The 18966-nt window shown below is 42.4% G+C and overlaps 1 protein-coding gene across 1 annotated transcript; it reads right to left on the reverse strand.

Annotated features, from left to right (window-relative positions):
- Positions 1 to 1563: 1563 nt before the first annotated feature.
- LOC134330633 (transmembrane protein 151B) lies at positions 1564 to 18328 on the reverse strand. The gene is made up of 2 exons (XM_063011835.1): positions 18015 to 18328; positions 1564 to 3336 (listed from the first exon to the last, which is right to left on the reverse strand). The coding sequence occupies exons 1-2, from the start codon at positions 18072 to 18074 to the stop codon at positions 1705 to 1707; spliced, it is 1692 nt and encodes a 563-aa protein (XP_062867905.1). The 5' UTR covers positions 18075 to 18328; the 3' UTR covers positions 1564 to 1704.
- Positions 18329 to 18966: the final 638 nt, after the last annotated feature.

The raw sequence follows: 18966 nt of genomic DNA on the forward strand, positions 1-18966 counted from the left end.
GTGGTCCAAGCTTACATGTAAACTCTAATCATTCTAAAGTGAAAGTGAATTACACGGACCTACTGGAGTTTTTCTTTTTTTAGTTTTAAAAATACTATTGCAAGGTATAGAATACGATACGAGATATGATATGTAATTATTCATGCTTACTAGAATTTTCTAAAAGTCAGCTTCTGTCGGCTGGACAGGTACTGACCCAGAATTTAAAGAACAACACCAGTGACTATTTCTTTTGTCCTGTCTGTATAGTTTTTTAAGTGATAGTGAAGTTTACTGTATCCTCCTTCAATTTAAGACACTGAAAACTCCCACCAAGCTGAGTCTTCTGTATTACACAGCAACTATTAGTATGGAAGAGTGAGGGTTAATACATGCTTCCACAGAGAAATGTGCAGCCACAACCGGGTTTTAAATTGTGAAAAATCAAAGTGCTGTTATGTCCATCATTTTAATATAATGTCTGTATCGTTTACTGCTGTAATTTAATATTTAATGGTTATTGTTGTGAATGCAGAAGAACATGCAACTGCATAATGTACAATGTGCTTGTGCCGCTGCGGCTCAGAGCCAGCCTCCCTCCAACCCTAATGGGAAAAGAGTTTGCCCCTATGGCCATGTTCCCTTTTACACAGGAGGGAAGAGAGGAGCTGCTCGTGGACCTCGGACAGCGAGGGCAACTCTGGAGGAAGTAGCTGGAGTTGTGACTTATTAGGGCCGCCATTGCAACAGACAATGGGGTATGAGGGTTGATGTCTAGGTTCATCAGCAAGGCCTCTGAATAACTGGGCACTATTTGCTGACATAACAACAACAAAATTACCCTTAAACTTGCAATTGCTAAGTAATAAGCAGGCAAAAAGGACAATAAGTGACCTCAGAATTGCATTTTTGCTTGTATGACTAGTACAAGCTATTAGAAACCATTTACAGATTTAACATAATAAAGCAGAGTTTTTAAAAATGCAAAAATTATTTGGAAAGAAAAAATAGGTTCCATCCCAAACCTACTATGAAACTTTGTCAAAAATGCACAACCAATCAAAGCACAACTTCAAATAGCATGAAAAATGTAGTATGTAGTTTGGGACACAAGGGTTTTTAATGGGAATGTACATGATCTGTGAGATCCGGTTTTTAAATTCAACAGCTAAACCAATTTAGGCCATTTTCTCTGTGTCATCACAAGCCACGCCCCAAACACACATGTACTAATGTATAAAAACACTGCCAGGTTGACTTCTGCCAACAACCTGTTTGTTTCTTTTTTCTCTGGATAGCTTGGGGCTTGGGGCATTCATAGAGACCCTACTGTCTGAAATAATAAATAAAGCCATGCACCTAATTCATAAAATGTGACTTTCTTTTACGCATCACCTTTGTGGGAGAAGCATCCAAAAAAGCAAACTATCTAGATTCTAGATTTAATTATGTCATTGGTGTTGCTCTTTAAACCTTATAATATTCTACACGTTAACTGACGTCTGAGTTCTTTCTCACCACCCTCCTTTATAGGAGCCAAAAAGACTTTTTTCTCTCTGTCTTGAAAGAATGTCATAGGTTTCACTTTCCTTCCACAGTTCCCTTGGTTCTAAGGACTCTACTTTCTTCCAGCACTTTGCATCTTTTGCTGTTTTATCTCACTCACCTGAGATCCCTCTACAATCCTGTGCAAACTTTCTAAATCTACATTCTCTGATCCTGCCGTTATCCTGTATCAATGTCCCGCCCACCATGACAGCTCTCTTCTCCATGAATGATCAAGACAGGAAAGTACAGAGCATCCTGATAGGCCGGTGGCCGGTCTCTCTCATCCCCCCTGACCTCTTGGTTTTCTCTTTGATCCTCCTGCCCTTGTCCTTCCTCCCCAACTTCACAATTTTCCTCATCATCCAAACCTTCTCTCTCCAGAACGCCCCTTCTCTCCTCATCAGATCCACGGAACCCTAGACCCAAAAATCCTCCGCCGTCCTCTCCTCTTCCTGCCAGTCCTCCTCCGAGGCTCCTGGAATGAAACAGGCACGCATGCCGGCTTCGGTTGGTGTGCAGGCGCCCAAGTGAAAAGCCGCTGCGGCTCAGAGCCAGCCTCCCTCCAGCCCTGATGGGAAAAGAGTTTGCCCCTATGACCATGTTCCCTCTTACCCAGGAGGGAAGAGAGGAGCTGCTCGTGGACCTCCGACAGCGAGGGCAGCTCTGGAGGAAGTAGCTGGAGTTGTGTCTCATTTGGGCCGCCATTGCAACAGACAATGGGGTATGAGGGTTGATGTCTATGTCCATAAGCAAGGCCTCTGAATAACTGGGCACTATTTGCTGATTGCAACGAATGTGCCATTCCAGTTCAGTGATGTCCACTGTGTTTACCCGTGATATGACGTGCAACGTGGGACCTCCTGTGCCCTGCTCGAATCCTGTCTGGTAGTTGTCTCTATTTTCATTTTCATTTGCATCCTCATTCTCTCCAAACAGCTTCTCCACATGGTAGTGGACATATGCTGTGCGGTACTCAACAACCACCCGAAGTGGCCAGGATAAAAGAAATGCCGATGCCAGCCAGTAGACACAGCGACGTGTGTACCAAGGTGGCCGGGAAGGATCTGGGAAAGCCAACATGTGCTCTCTGAAGTCTACATTCTTTAAATGCATTCCTTCCCGTGCTTCCATATAGTCATCCAGACCCTCGTTATCGCCAAAGAACCTTGCTCGCTGGGTAAGGTACGTGGTCTCGGCTCGTGCACTGGCAAAGCTAAAGCACTTGGTAAAGCGCAGTCTGGTAACTGGATGATCCAGCAAGCCCTGCAGCTCTTTGGAAACATCCTTGACACCATGTCGTGAGTAGTCAAATTCTGAGCTGGCGGTGTGTGTGTTGACCCGTTCGTGATACACCTGCGTGGTTGTGTAGGCATCTCCATTGCGGTACCGGGTCACTTGCCTGGTCCGTCGTACGTAGTGATAGCTGATGGCCTTCCACCAGATGCAGGGGGTAGCCTGCTGAAGTCGCTGAATCCTGTCATACACCTGAATGATCTCCACTTTAGCGAGGTTGGCTGTTTTAGAGTAGCAGTGCCAGCACTCCACCAGGTAGACCACATAGAGCATGGCCAGGAAGGCCACGGGGATGTAGACATATCCATTGGAGCAGGGGCTGTCATGGTAGAGCCGGGCTCGATCGCCGTAGAAGTAGGCAGGACCGTGGTCATCCGTGGCCATGACCGTGATGCGGTATAGGGAGCACCACCCTAATGTGCCAAAGCAGCCGTACATGAGCAGGGTCAGCAGCAGGCACTTCCAGTGAGACTCCCGGCACAGAGAGCCGCTCAGGGACTGCTTGAGAGGACGTTGCTGCAGGAGGAAATGGAAAAAGTACGTAAGATAGAGTGTAAGAATCAGAGAAGGTGGTTTGGAAGTTAAAGGCACAGTTAATGATTTTACAGCTAGCTTTGTTTAGCATACCAAAACACTTTTGAATGCATATTTGGATGCATTTTAAAACTTATTTTCCTTAAAACCAACATTCCTAACACATTTTTTACTAAAAACACATAATTATTGGTTCCCACAATGTAAAAATTCACCACTTGGTTAAAACAAAACCCATGTTCGAATCTCGGCTCTGCTACCGGTCAGCTGGGCGCCACCTAGCAGGCACAATTGGCAGTGTCTGCAATAGACAAAATTGACCACTGAGTCTGCTGGGTGGGAAAAGACCGGACTAAGTGGATAGGGTCTTTAAACGCTGTGCAAGGACCCTGGTAAGCAGACAGAGGCGCCTGTGCAGAAGTGAATGAGCCTCAAAGAAGGGGTAGAGGGACTGGGCACGCGTCAGAGGGAGCGTGGAGCAAGCAAATATATCATCCTTGAATGCAATTGGGATCCCCAGCAGCGTAAGACTAATTGGCTATGGTAAATCTGGAGAAAAAGGGTGGAAATGCATAAATAATTAGAAAAACACCCATGTTGGGATGCTCGGGTTGTGCACTGGTCTAATGCTTTAGCCTTACACCGCTGAGATCTCATGCTCTTAGGGTTGAATCTCAGTGGGCTATCGACCTGTCTGTGTGTCTAATGCCTAGTTCACACTACACGATTTTAGCCCTGACTTTTTGCTCGCAGGCAGGTTTTGGAGGTCGCCACCAAATGCACCAGCTAGGAGGCAAATGGCATTTGCTCAGGGCTTGAAAATCGGCTCTCGATTGCTATGTGTGAACTGCTTAAAGGCTCGCCAAAATATCTAGCATGATAAATATCAGAATCAGAATCAGAATCACTTTACTTCGCCAGGTATGTTACACATATGAGGAATTTGCTTTGGTGATACACACAATAATACACACAATAGTCCACATAGTAGTACAAACAATACACATAACAGTACAGATAATTACACATGTATGACATGTAACATAGAACATATTTAACAGACCCGACAGCACACGGACTGTTAACCAGTATTTACCAACATTTGCCCAAGAGAACAACTTTGGTTAAAAAGTGTTACAGCTCAGGGGAAAAAGCTGTTAGTGTGTCTGGATGTGTTTGGTTTATTGATTTTATTGTTTTATATCTGGACCTGTCAGAGACTCCAAATCCTGTAGTGTAAAAAGTGTTGCGGCCAGGTCATGACTGGCAGTGAGTGTGGTGTCAAGTTGCAGCCAGTGAGCACGCAAGATGAGGAAACCTGGGGGGGGGGGGGGGGGGGGGGTCAGTATATGTTACCTTATTGTCTATTGTCTTGACAATAACGTTTTCAATGCAAAAATATTTATTTACTTCAGCCCTACTGGCCATGTATGTCAATCCACTCCTTCACCCAGATTCTTTTTTTCCTTGTTTTTTCGAAGCATTTCGGATGCAAAAACAAACTTGGATCATTTCTTAAAAGGATGACAGCTGTAAAGTGTAAAGTCATGTAGTGTGGACCTAGCCTAACAGACACAATTGGCTGTCACTGAGGGAGGGGATCGACTGGGTTCTTTCTTCCTGCTCCTAAGGTGCCTGCATGTGGCTTGGGACACTCATGAAAGGGCTTAGTGTGTCTCTCCATACAAGATACGGATCTCTGCAAGATTCTAACAGGGAAAAGAAGCAGCAGATACTGCAGGCATTTCGGTGGAGGCATGTTATAGTTTGGTCTCTCCTCTGTCAAAGCAGGGGTGGTGCAACTGGTGGAGGAATGACCATCAGGGAATTGGAAACTACTAGATTGGAAAAAAAAAAGGTTGGAGAATACAAAAAAGAAAAATGGAAAAACCCGTGTTGTATTAAATATACTATGAATTTGGGAAGCATGTTGCACTGGATATGCCACGACTCATTTCTGACACAGCCCAGACGGTAACTTGGCAAAATGTACTTTTCCTATCCACGGTAATTGACTTTGATCCGCCGGTCTCTTGTGGGATGAATACATTTCCTGGCTGCTCGTAACTCAAGCCAAGCCTGCTTTTAACATGCTCTCGATCAGCACAGATGGGGAGCACTGAATGCTTTTAGACCCATCAATGCATTATCATAAGACTCGGCTGCCTCGGTGCTGCCACTCAGGTGACGTTTTGGGTACTGCACCCCTGCCTTCTGCATTGCTTTTAACTACAGACAGAGAGATAATCAACAAAATATAATGACCTAGGGAAAAAAAACAGGAAGAGGAACAAATATAGTTGAAAGAAGCAAGATTCCTTATGCAGGCAGTATTTCAAAAGCATTATGGGAGGTGCATATCCCTTTCACAGCCTGCTCCCGGACTCTTGCTGACACACACACACACACATCTATAAATCTGCTAACAGTCAGAGAGCAACGTCCTTGCCGTGAGAGACTGCAGCACTAAAAGGCCTGTTAGAATCCAAGAGAGGCTGTGATATCGTGTGCTCTTCTTGGCAGAGGTGCAAGAGTTTAATTGTGCCATTTTTACAAGGACAAGAGAGCAAACTGAGACAGGTGAAGGGGAATTTATTATAGTGAATTGGAATTTTCTATCACCTCTATGCTGTAAATGTGGTTTACACCCGTGCCAAGGTCATGCTTCATGTAAAAAGAGAGTCAAATGTTTACCAACCTAATCTACCACATCTGCAGCATGTGGACAAATACCATAAACAATAATCCACATATTTTACATTTATATTTATATTTTTAGCATTTAGCAGACGCTCTTATCCATAGCGATTTACAGAAGTGCTTCCATATTAAACATTACCTTACTTTAATTACATTTTATATACTGATAGTAGAGAAAACCACAATCACAACACACAACTTCACTGATGACACATGCCAGCTTACATTGTTGGTTATGACAGGTGTAATATCCTATGCACTACACAGTATGTGACACCATCAATGGTTTATTTATTTTATTAGAATTTTAACATCATGTTTTACACACACTTTGGTTACTGGCTACACAAGATTAATCAGTTTAAGTTTAATGTCAAACACAGTCACAGACAATTTTGGATCTCCAATTCACTTCACCGCAAACCGGAGCTCCCGGAGGAAACCCACACAGACACAGGGAGAACATGCAAACTCCAAACAGTAAGGACCCAGACAGTTCCACCTGGGAATCAAACCCAGGACATTCTTGCTGTGAGGTGACAGTGCTACCCACCAAGCCACCGTGCCACCCCCAATACCACTAATTTAGAATTAATTATTAATTTGTACTGATGGGTCCATTGCAAACTAAAGACACTGGGCGTGAGGCATAAATACACGCTCAGGGTCAGGGTGCCAATCCATCTTATGCCAAAACGTCCTTATAGATATGCTTACTCTCTCAAACTATGGTGCAGTTTAGAGCAGCAAATCCATCTATTTCGAGACATGCAGAAAATGCAGAACTTCTCACAGATAATAACAGAAGGCAACAACCCATGTTGATTTGCGACACCCACTTCACCAGCAGTGCCACCACACTGTCCTGGTTGTGCGTTCACTTGCCAAAGTACTTAATACAGTAATGTATGGGTTATTTGATATGGGTTACACTATGCTCTCGGCAATCAACCACCACCTGTGCAAGTGCCTCGACCAGACAGCAAAAGTCACAATTACACAACGACAATGAAACCCCGTTGACCCTCCCTCACAGACACAGCCAACTGTGCCTATCAAACACTCAGCCAGGTCGATAGCACAGCTGAGATTTAAATGGTAAAAATGGTTGAATTAAATGACGAGACCATAATGATCAAAATGCTTGTATTAAATGTTAGTAAAATGTTTAATAGAAGCTGTATCATTTTCACTCAGTGTACATATTTGTGTAAATCTTTTTTATGGTACTGAAGTACACTATCATTACCCTCTCAATATGCTCTCTTACTGCAATGAGATATGCAGCATTATTACTCACTCAGTAGATGTTCAGTAACCACAGGCACAATTACAGCAGTAAATGCTTAGTAATGCTCGGGGGAGTGTATGTGAAACTGTGAGTGTTCATGCTGTAAAAATGTCCTTGGTGCCAACAATGACATTCTGTGGTAAGCACTTCTGTATAGTTCTATGATTAGTCTGAATGCACTATGATGTAGTGCAAACTGGCATGAGCACATAAATAGAGTATAAATCCACCTGGTAGTTTAGAGTCAGGGGTAAATAATTTAGCTGCACTACAAGAAAGCGCAGTCGGGGCGGGATAATTTCTCATGAAGGGCTCTGGATGGCCGAGCATATGTATGTAAGTGCACTGTATGTGTGTGTGTGTGTGTGTGTGTGTGGTTTTATTTGACTGCACAGATGATGAGGACACGAGACTGATTACATTCATTGCTAACGGCTTATGTAAAGATATCATTAAGAGTGAAGTATTTTAGGAGGAAGGACAAAGCCATTTTCTCATGTCATAAAATATTCAGTTGAACAGAAGGATTGAAAATAATATCTTCCAGGAAGCTCATACCTACATAAGTATTTGTTGCAGTCGATTTTTCACTTGTTTTTTACCCTCAAAGCATTTCATCTAAAATTCATTTCAGAAAATATTAGTTCATTGTGGCGTCTCGTCTCAGCAACACTGGGTCAGTTCCCAATTCTAGTCCACCCAGTGTAAAAGGTCCACATTGTGCCAGCAGAGTCCAAGTTCATTTTGTGCTTAAACTAAAACTTACTACATAATACAAAATTGTGGAACCAGAGGGGAGAGAACACTACATCATCAAATAGTGCAAAATCATTCACATTCACTAACTTGATCACTGACACATAGAGGCAATTTAGGAAAGCTGATCCACCATCTTTACATCAGACACAAACATGTGAAACACTTTACAGACAGTGACCAGTGGGTAAAATCAAATCCAGCTCCCCAAAACTGAATGAGGACAACCACAGACTTTCACATGCCCTCACACGCTAGTGTTTCACAAACGACCATATCACATTTAGAGAGTCACGCTATGCTCTCGGCAAATCATCCACCACTCGTGAAAGTGCCTGGACCAGACAGCAAAGGTCACAATTACACAACGACAATGAAACCCTATCGGCCACCCTCCCTTAGACACGACCAGCTGTGCCTCTTAAACACAGTTGAAAAAGAGTCTCGCCTCAGCAACACTGGGTCAGTACCCAATTCTAATCCACCCATCGTAAAAGGTCTATATTGTGCCAGCAGAGTCCAAGTTCATTTTGTGCTTAAACTAATACTTACTACATAACACAAAATTGTGGAACCGGAGGGGAGAGAACACTACGTCATCAAATAGTGCAAAATCATTCATTCATTCATTGTCTGTTTTACCACTGCTTTATCTCACCAAGGGTCACAGTGGGTACAATTCACTGGGCGAAAGGTAGGAAACACCATGGACAGATTGCCAGTCCATCACAGGGCAAACACACTCTCTCTCTATGCCGCTCAGGTGGCGCAGCGGTAAAAACACATGCTGGAACCAGAGCTGGGATCTCAAATCCATTGTATCGAGTCTCAGCTCTGCCTGCCGACTGGGCTGAGCGGCCACACGAACAACAATTGGCCTGTTGTTCAGATAGGGGTGGGATATTAAAAAGCCGGATAGGAACTCTCTCATAACTGATGCGATTGCGACCTCTGCTGGCTGATTCCTGCACATATTCCTGCACAGAGATGGGAAAAGAGTGCTGTGAGGGTGTGTCTCTCCATACACAGTGCTGATCTGCATTGCACTCGTCAAAGTGTAGTTGATAAGATGCATACGTGTCAGAGGGGGAGTGGGTTAGCTTCGTTCTCCTCAATCAGAGTGAGGATCGACATTGGTGGAGAAGAATCATGATGCAATCGGGCAATTGGACTTGCTAAAGGGGAGAAAAAGGGGATAAAAACGCATAAACAAAAAAAATATATATATAAACACTCTCTCTCTCTCTCACACACACACACACACACACACACACACACACACAAGTCATACCAAGGGCAATTTTAGTAGCACTGATTAACTGCATGTCTGTGGACTGTGGAAGGACACCGGAGCTACCAGTGGAAACCAACACAAACAGAACATGCAAACTCTACACAGAAAGAACCTTTATCCATGAGCCACTATGCAACCCTAGTGCAAAATCAGAATAAATTAATACATAAAATAACTCTGATTGATTAATATAGTTCAGTGATTCCCAAACTTTTTCTGCAGTGCCCCCATTCCCCATTTGTAGGAATAATATTTTCAAGTGCCGCCTAGCTCTTCTAGGGTGGCACTAGCCCATCTAGGAGATTTCAAGCGCTCAAATTTTAATCTCAGATTGGCTATCAATCTGGCCAGGCAGCTAAACAGGCACAATAAGTGAGGGTGTCTGAGTGAGGGATGTCTATATGGAAATCCATAACAATGCTTATGTTTCAGTACAGAATGTCCCATAAGCTCATGGTCAGGTGTCCACACACTTCTGGTCATATAATAATGCTTATGGTTTTGGTATAGAATGTCCCACAAGCTCATGGTCAGATGTCCACACACTCCTGGTCATATAGAGTAGCTGAAGGGGAGGCAAAGTGGAGAGGATATAAGTATAACCATAAATAAGGTAGAGATGCACTCTTACACTCCTGATTGCTCACTCAGCACATCCACTATCTCTAGCTGAGAGACACCATTAAAACCTAAAAGCACACACACACACACACACACACACACAGCTGTACAAACACCTTATTAACATGCATCAGAAAGAGCTAAAGAACCTATAATCGCCTCAGCCAATAATGTGGAAATAGTTTGAATGAACAGAACAGTTTTAATACGACTGTAATGGTTAAAGAAAAATAATCAAAGTCCCATAAAACATCCTAGACATCTCCCCTCCCCCATCTGTGTCTCCATGTCCATCGATTAGTCTGAAATATAATATGGCCAGTTAACCGACGAGGCTTGAGTGTGAGTGAAGCAGTCATGGGGAGATTCAGATTTGGATTCATTATGAATATTTTAACAGTCATACGTTGTTCTGAAATAATAATAATAATAATAATAATAATTTTTTTTTATAGGCGCCTTTTAGGACTTTCAAGGTCACCGTACATAAAAGAATAAAATCAAAGCAAAAAACATATACAAACAACATAAAAAAGCAATAAAAACAGGGAAGAAATTTTAAAAATATATAAAGTCAAGGGAGCAGGCTAAAGACTGTATGCTGTCCTAAACAGGTGAGTTTTGAGGCGTGATTTAAAAATGTCCAGAGAGTCAATATTACAAATGTCTGGTGGGAGGGAGTTCCAGAGACGGGGAGCCGAGTGGCTAAAAGCTCTAGACCCCATGGTAGTCAAACGGGCTGGAGGGACAGTAAGACTAATGGATAAGGAAGATCTAAGGGTCCGGCTGGGTCTATTTATGTGAAGGTGATGGATAGCCTTAAAGGTGAGCAGTATAAGTTAATAGTAAATGCGAAATTTAACAGGGAGCCAGTGGAGCTGTTGAAGAACGGGGGTGATGTGATGAATGGATGGGGTTCTAGAGATGATATGGGCAGCAGCATTCTGAACTAGTTGTACCTTATGGAGGGACTTGAGAGGGAGACCAAATAGAAGAGAATTACAATAGTCCATACGGGGTGTGACCAGGAAGTGGACCAGAATGGCAGTATTGTCAGGAGTGAGGGAGGGACGGAGACGGTTAATATGACGAATATAAGAGTATGCAGACCGAGTGATGTTATTTATGTGAGTTTGGAAAGACAGAGTGCTATCAAGGACGACACCCAGACTCTTTACCTGAAGGGAGGGGGAAACAAGAGTGTTGTCAATGGGAATAAAGAAACTGTCTACTTTTGCAAGGACAGATTTAGAACCAATGAGAAGAACCTCTGTTTTATCACTATTGAGTTTGAGAAAATTAGAGGAAAACCAAGACTTGACTTCCAAGACTTGAAATAAATTACTTTTTCACCTTCATATTAAAACCATCTCAACAGTCATCCTAACTTCATACCATTGCATTTGAAAGTGGTTGTTTGTTTTATTTCATTTTCATTAAAAGTTTTATCCTGGTCAGGGTCACAGCAGGGCCAGTATCACCGGAAAACACTGGGTGCGAGACAGGAATACAGTGGACAGGGTGCCAAACCATTACGGACTTAGCGTAGCTGAGATTAAAATCCACATCTCAGTGGTGGTGAGCAAGCGTGATACAAACTCCCACATACTGTTATAACTGAAAATATTATATAGAGGTCACTATTTTAATTCCATTTGTTTTTGGAATGGCATGTCCAACAAGCTTATGATCAGGATGCGGGGTAAACAGCCTAGCCATTGGGAGGTGAACTCTCAGTGCGCTCTCAGTGCTGGGTCCAGGCCCAAATAAAAATAGGAGGGTTGTGCCAGAAAGGGAATCCAATATAATAACAGCCAAGTCTGGTATACAGACACAGATCCCTAAATACAGAAACAGCCAAAAAAAAATTAGCATGTGTAGCTGAACGATGCTGAACAATCTGGCAGTCTTGGATTTGATTGGACACTTTTTGTCTTGTTCAAACTTTAGTAAAGTGACACAGACTGTAAACTCTAAGACTAGACTACAGTTTCAGTCCTGCTACCCACCCCAAAATGCTTACAGTGCAGGCATTTCTCCTAAAGTGTATAACCAATTAGAACTATGTCTGATAAAATACTCTGATAGTTCAAACACATCTGGATGCTGCACACATTTCTAACATTTATCAGCATAAAACATATTTTTATTAAAACATATATTAATAGTATTTATTGTAGGTGATCCACATTTTATGGAGTTTCTCGAGATTCTACATCTTGTTTAACATTTACAGCCTTAATTCACAATTACTGGTAGGTTCATAAAGATACAAAAATGCTTAAGTGGTGCAGCAGTCTAATGTGCAAACCCATCGCTGTGGAGACCTGGGTTTGAGTCTCAAGGTGGTCTATATATTTAATTATCAATCTTTTAGTGAGGAAAGGCTGGATGATCACCTTCATAATGCTGCACCAGTGACTTCTACTGTCTGGTTGAGGAATTCAGAAATGAAGTGCCTGTTAAAAGCTCTCTGGAAAAATCTGCCACTGGGCAGTGAAAAAGAAGAGGTCGGGGATTCATGTATCTCGGAGGAAGAATGTGCTAGCATGCCAAGCCTCCTTGGCCAGCGTGGGTATGGTGTATACAACAGAGGAATTGCAGAGAGACTACAATCGATCAAAGCACTACATCTATAAAGACATGATTTGTTGAGTTTGTTAGAGAGAAGCACTAGTGGCCGGCACAAAACTCTGACCTAAACCCTACTCAACAGCTTTAGGATGAATTGGAACATTAACTGCAAACCAGAGCTTCTCCATCAACAAGACCTGACCCTATAAATACTTGTTTAACTGAATAGGCACAAATTCACACTGACACCCTCCAAAACTTTGTGGAAAGCTTTTTAAGATGTGTGGATGCACTTAACTCTGCAAATAATATAAAAGCCCATGTTCACCAAGCTCATGGTTGGATCATGGTCCTCATACTTTTGACCATATAGCTTGTACAGTAAGTCCGTTCCATCTGTGACACAAGGCAGCTGACAGGTTTGACTATGCCTGGATCTAATGCCTGTGTCTGGCTTATTTATTAGTTATGGAAGAAAGAGCATTGTGTGACTGCATGAGTGTGGTGGCTGTTCAATAACCATAATTTATACAACAGATGATTCAGATGATTTGGGACGAATCAATATCTTCCATGCATAATAGATTCTAAATGGCCGCAAATATGCCTGTAATGACTCCAGCTTACAAATATTTTTGGCAGAAATTGACTTTATGGACACCATACAGTGTTTACAAGATACATAATTTAAGATGAGTGGATGTTGATGAGAACCTTTCCCATTTTGCTGGAAGTGGCTCCCTGCCATAAATACAGTAAATCTCTTGGAGATCATACGCTCGTCAGAGCCAAGACAGTGTTTCTCAGTCTTAAAGCACTAGGTTAGGGTTATTTTACATTGAATCATTTTACATCTATGTAGGTATGCATTCTCTGGGTATCTGGGTTTGGCTTTTTAGCCACATAACTATTAAGTGTGTTAAATCAAGCATGTGATCTTAATAACTGACAGCAGAATTGGGTTTCTTTCCCAATTTTCCTTCCAATCTAGTCATGTCCATTTACCTGATTGCATTTTGCTTCCCTTCTATTGCTGCTAACCTCCACTCCTGACCGAGGAGAGTCGTGACTAACAAGGCACCTCCGACATGTGTGCAAAAGCCGACTGCATCTTTTCACCTGCACTAGACGGGTTTATATGGGACTCAGTGTTGTGTACAGACAGTCACGCACTGATCCCCATTGTCCCCCATCTCTGATACAGAGGTCGCAGTTATGAGAAATCCCCTCCAGCATCCAACCCTGACAAACGAGTCAATCAATGCCTGTGTAGGTGCCCAAGTTGCCGATAACAGAGCTGAGATTCGAACTCACAAGTTTAAGATGTCAGCTCTGCATTGTTCAACTTGACATGGTACTGTCATGCAACGCCCCTTTTTTAACTAGTCTAGTTTGTCAGAATTCTGCCGTGCTAGAGCAGTCGTTTATAAGTGCTGTTATTATGAAGTGAAAACATCTAGGAGCAACAACAGATCATCTAGTGCTAAAGTATGTTGCTCATAAATACTGTCTGTGTTCAATGCAGCAACTTCAGTCAGGCAGCAGCATCAGTACAAGAACTGTTCATCTGAAATTTCATGACACACAAGCTTAAGATTAATATTTGCTGTGTTAAGCATTGGCTAGAATTGGGCAAAGCACATCACCATTGGTGCAAGCTCTAAGATTCAAATCAAATCGGATCTTCCCAGCAGTCTAACAGACAAATCTGGGTACACATTGTGTTCAGAATCTTTGCCCATAAAGCGTGTCTGACAGTGGTGGTCTGATGGTAGTCTATTTTATTAATAAAAGGCTAATGTTAGTAATTAATAACTACAAACGCACACACACAGCAGGTGTACCTACGGCTTGACCTAGTACTGTTGCCTGGACATTAGAAGTAATCGTCTGACTTACATACAAAGAGTAAAAATAAACACCCATCAGACCAGCACACGCAGCTTCTACAGAATGATGACTGAGACGGTACAGAGATGCCCTCAGACCTGCCCCCTTGTAAAAAAAAAACATTTTATAATCATGTCAATGGAAGGCTATTCAATTATGACCCTCTATACAAGCTCCATTACAATGTATGCCCAACCCTTCAGCATTATGTTCTTTCCTTCTGGCTTCAAAAGAATCAGAATTTATTCCATATTCAGTGAATTCAGAAGGTATTCAGACCCCTACACTTTCTGTGCACTTTATTGTGTTGTGGATTTGATTTTGAATTGAAATAATGTACATCCAAGCCCATAATGACCAAGTGAAAACGTGTGTTTTTAAATGTATGAATTTAAAAACTGAAATCTCTTAGTCACAAAAATATTCACACCCTTTGCTATGGCACTCCAAATTGACGTCTGGTGCATCGTCTTTGCTTTAATTATCTTGAGATGTGTCTAACTGGAGTTCACCTGTCACAAGATGAATTGATTAGACATAGTTTAGAATGGCACCTGGGTTCACAGTTTATTCTGCACTGTACAGACAAAAACAAGCCATGAAGTCCAAGGAACTGTCTCTGCATCACATTGTCACAAGGCAAAGATCATGCCAAGGATATAAAACAAAATCTAAGACTAACTGGACCACAGTGGCCTTCATTATTTCAAAATGGTAGAGGCTTGGAAGCACTTTACACCTTCTTAGAATGGACGTCTGGCCAAATTGGGCATACGGGCAAGAAATGCAGTGATGTGGGAGGTGAGAAAGAACCTAACAGAACCTAACAGAGCACCAAAAGTCCTGTACAGAGATAGAAAAACCTGTCTGATGGACAACCATCATAACAGCACTTCATAATTCAGGTCTTAATGACGGACTGGCAAACAGCTGCTGAGTAGAAGATACACATAAAAGCCAACATGAGGAAAAATATTCTCTGGACTAATGAGACAAAAATAAACTGTTTCAGCAGAACAACAAGCATTATGTCTGGCAAAAACAGGCACTGCTCATCACCTTGCTAGTACCATCCCAACAGTGAAACATGGTGTAGGGTGCTCTCAGAGCCAGGGACAGTGAGACTGGTAGGAACTGAAGGATGGATAAATCCAGCCAAATACACCAACATACTTAAAGGAAACTGCCTCCTGATGTGCAACTCAGACTGGGGCAACATTTCACTTTTAGGACGACCATGGATTTTCTCTGGGTGCTCCGGATTCCTTACACAAGTCCAAAGACCAATTGGAGCTGGTAAATATTGCCCTAAGTGTAAGTGTGTAACACATTAATTCAACACATTCAAAAGGTTTGGACAAGGGCAAAATAAGAGTGAAAATCCTAAAACATATTCAAGTTACAGCATTCTTTAAGAAGCCAGTGAATTGGTAACAGATGAGGGAATCATAATAGGGTGTAAAAGGAGGATCCATCAAAGTCTTAGTCCCTGCAAGCAATGATGGATCATTGCTTATTTGTACCAAACTTCATGAGAGAACTGACAACTTTTTATTTGTCTGTTTTAAGTTTCCATTTATTTATTTCCTTTACCATCCACCGTACATAATATTATGAAAAGATTCAGAAAATTTGGAGAAATCTCAATCCATGTAGGGCAAGGTCCAAAACCACTGTTAAATAAGATGACCTTTGAGCCCTCAAACAGGAACCAAGTTTTTAACCAGACCCACCGCAATCCTGACCAGAATAGAGGAGTTGATAAGATGTATATATTTATATATACACTTCATCCTGGTTAGGGTCACACTGGGCACAAGGCAGGAACACACCCTTACCCGTTTACACACTTACTCGCTTACACCAAGGGGCAATGTGGAGCAGCTGATCCACCTTCTGCATGTCAAACTCCTCACAGACAATATATATATTTTGACTGTATACTGTATATACTGTACAATAACAGTTTGTGTTATTGGGAAATTTGGTAGTTTTAACAATTCAAATATGTAAGGATTTTAAAATTTAGTGTAAATAAAATGATTAAATGTAGACTGAATGGACAAAAACACTAGAATTTATTACGGTGTCCCAGAAGATAGTGTCAGTGCTGCACAGCTTTTAAACCTCGCCTCTGATTACTGTAAGGAGTTTGATATGTGAGATATTCTTCTGCCTCACATGGGTTCTCTCTAGAAATTACACCTCTCTTATCTCCCAAAAATGTGCAAGTAGGTGGAAACGCTTCTATAAATTCCTCTTAGGTGTGAGTGAGTACATGGGTGGGTGCATGATGCCCTGCAAAATAGTCTGGCACCCTGTCCTCCTTTTGTACAGTGTTTCTAAATATGCTCTAAAGTTGGTGCTAAATTTGGGGCAAAACTCTTCATGGGTGACTTCATGATTTTATGGGTGGTGCAGTGGTGTAGCTGGTAGAGTGGATGCATCAAAGCAAAATGAATCCTGAGGACCTGGATTCGATTATCAACCACTGTCACTGTCTGTGAGAAGTCTGGCATGTTCTCCCTGTGTGCATGTAGGTTTCCTTTAAATACTTTGGTATTACCTTTCAACCAGAGGGTTGATTTGTTCTAAATTACCCCTATGTGTGACTAAGTGGGTACTTAAATGTGGGAATGTGTGTTTTGCCATGGGATGGATTGAAGCTTTGCCTAGGGTGTATTTGTTCCATGTTTATGAATTGTTCTGGACATACTGTGACCCTGACCAGGATAAAGTGGTTAGTGAAATTAATTAAGAAATAAAATAAACAATCAGAATGTAGATCACAAAACATACCTCATGTAAATTATGTTGGCAAGGCTGTTAGTGTGGATGCCATCCACAACTCCAGCCACTGTCTGTGATGAGTTTGGCATGTTATCCTATCCCATGAAGAAGGTGGATCAGCTGCTCAACATTGCCCCTCTGTGTAAGTGAGTAAGTGTGTAAATGGGTAAGGGTGTGTTCCTGCCTTGTGCCCAGTGTGACCCTTACCCTTGTTTATTATGAAGCCATAATAAACAATAAAATGGAATTAAAATACAAACAGTAATTCAAATCCTGAATCACAGAGGGTCTGGTGCTACCCAGAAATACTGGACGCGAAGCAGGAACACACCCTGGACCAGACACCAACCCATGGCATTGGATATTACACATACACTTTCACTCGCTCATCCACATCAAGTGCCCAATCCACCTAATGCATGTTTTTGTGCAGTTGAAGGAAAGTATAGTACTCTGAGATGACCCACCAGTAAACAGGAACAACCTGGCAAACTTCACATTACTGTGACCAGAGGCATGGGTCGAACCCAAGTAGCCAGGACATATAGTTCTGTGCGGCACTCACTCAACTAGCTGCGCCATCATACCGTTCTGCATAAACCCATTAAATAGTAGTAGAACTATATGTGCACTCAGTAGCTATAAACAATAACGTGTTAGTTTGACTTTTATAAAAGAAATCCAATAGAAAACACAGGACAAAAATAATAATATGTTTTGTTCCTGCGCACTTTGACTCCTCACCTCCTCCCGTCCGCCCCCGTTCAGTGTGGGCGCCTCTCCGGTCACCGTCACCCCCTGCATCCTCACTCGTTCCCCTCTTTCTGACTTGCATATATTTTTGTTAGTATTGAGGACATGTCCTGGTTGCAGATTGTCCCTTGGTCCAGTCCAGGGACATTCCTGCTGCGAGCTGTCTCACCCCATCTGAAACGAGTCAGGCGAGGTTTCTCCGCTAATCATCTGCCATCATCATCATCATCATCCTCGCAGATCAAATCTGATGCGCTTCACCATTAACGATAACGTCCTTGCGCTCTCCTTCACACCGTGTACGAAACCCCGCCACCGTGCCAGGCTGATCAAACGCTGTCCATCCTAGTGGGTTTGGAAATGTACATGCTGTCCAGAAAGCGCGCAGATTAGATGATAATAAACAGGTAACAGGTTCCGTTCCGCTTCACTTCTGCTCTGCCGTGCACGTACCAGCGCGCGCTCTCCTCCTCTCGCTCGCGCTCGTTCTCGAGAAACATCTGCACATCCGGCACACGCGCCTGTTTTACAAGGGTGCACTTATTTATTTATTTTATTTAACACCGGCTTGTTATTCATTTACCGGTGGTCGCATTTATTTAGACCCGTTTTCTAACCGTGAAATCACATTCGCTCCTCCATCCTCGAGCTGCGTTTACCTGATCGGTCACGCGCGCCACCCAGTGACGTAATGCTCACAATTTACCGACTGTCAGAGACAACACACTGAGCTGTGAGACAGTAACCCCCCCCCCCCCCCCCCCATTCTGGTTCTCTGTGATATGACACATTTGTCACAGTAATTTAATGTAGATCGTCAAACAATTTAAAGATAGGAACTTACAATAAAAATTTATTTATTAAGATTTTAACATCATGTTTTACACTTTGGTTGCATTCATGACAGAAACGGTAGTTACTCATTACACAAGATTCATCAGTT

Source organism: Trichomycterus rosablanca, chromosome 16 (assembly GCF_030014385.1).
Source record: "Trichomycterus rosablanca isolate fTriRos1 chromosome 16, fTriRos1.hap1, whole genome shotgun sequence".
Lineage (NCBI taxonomy): Eukaryota > Metazoa > Chordata > Actinopteri > Siluriformes > Trichomycteridae > Trichomycterus > Trichomycterus rosablanca.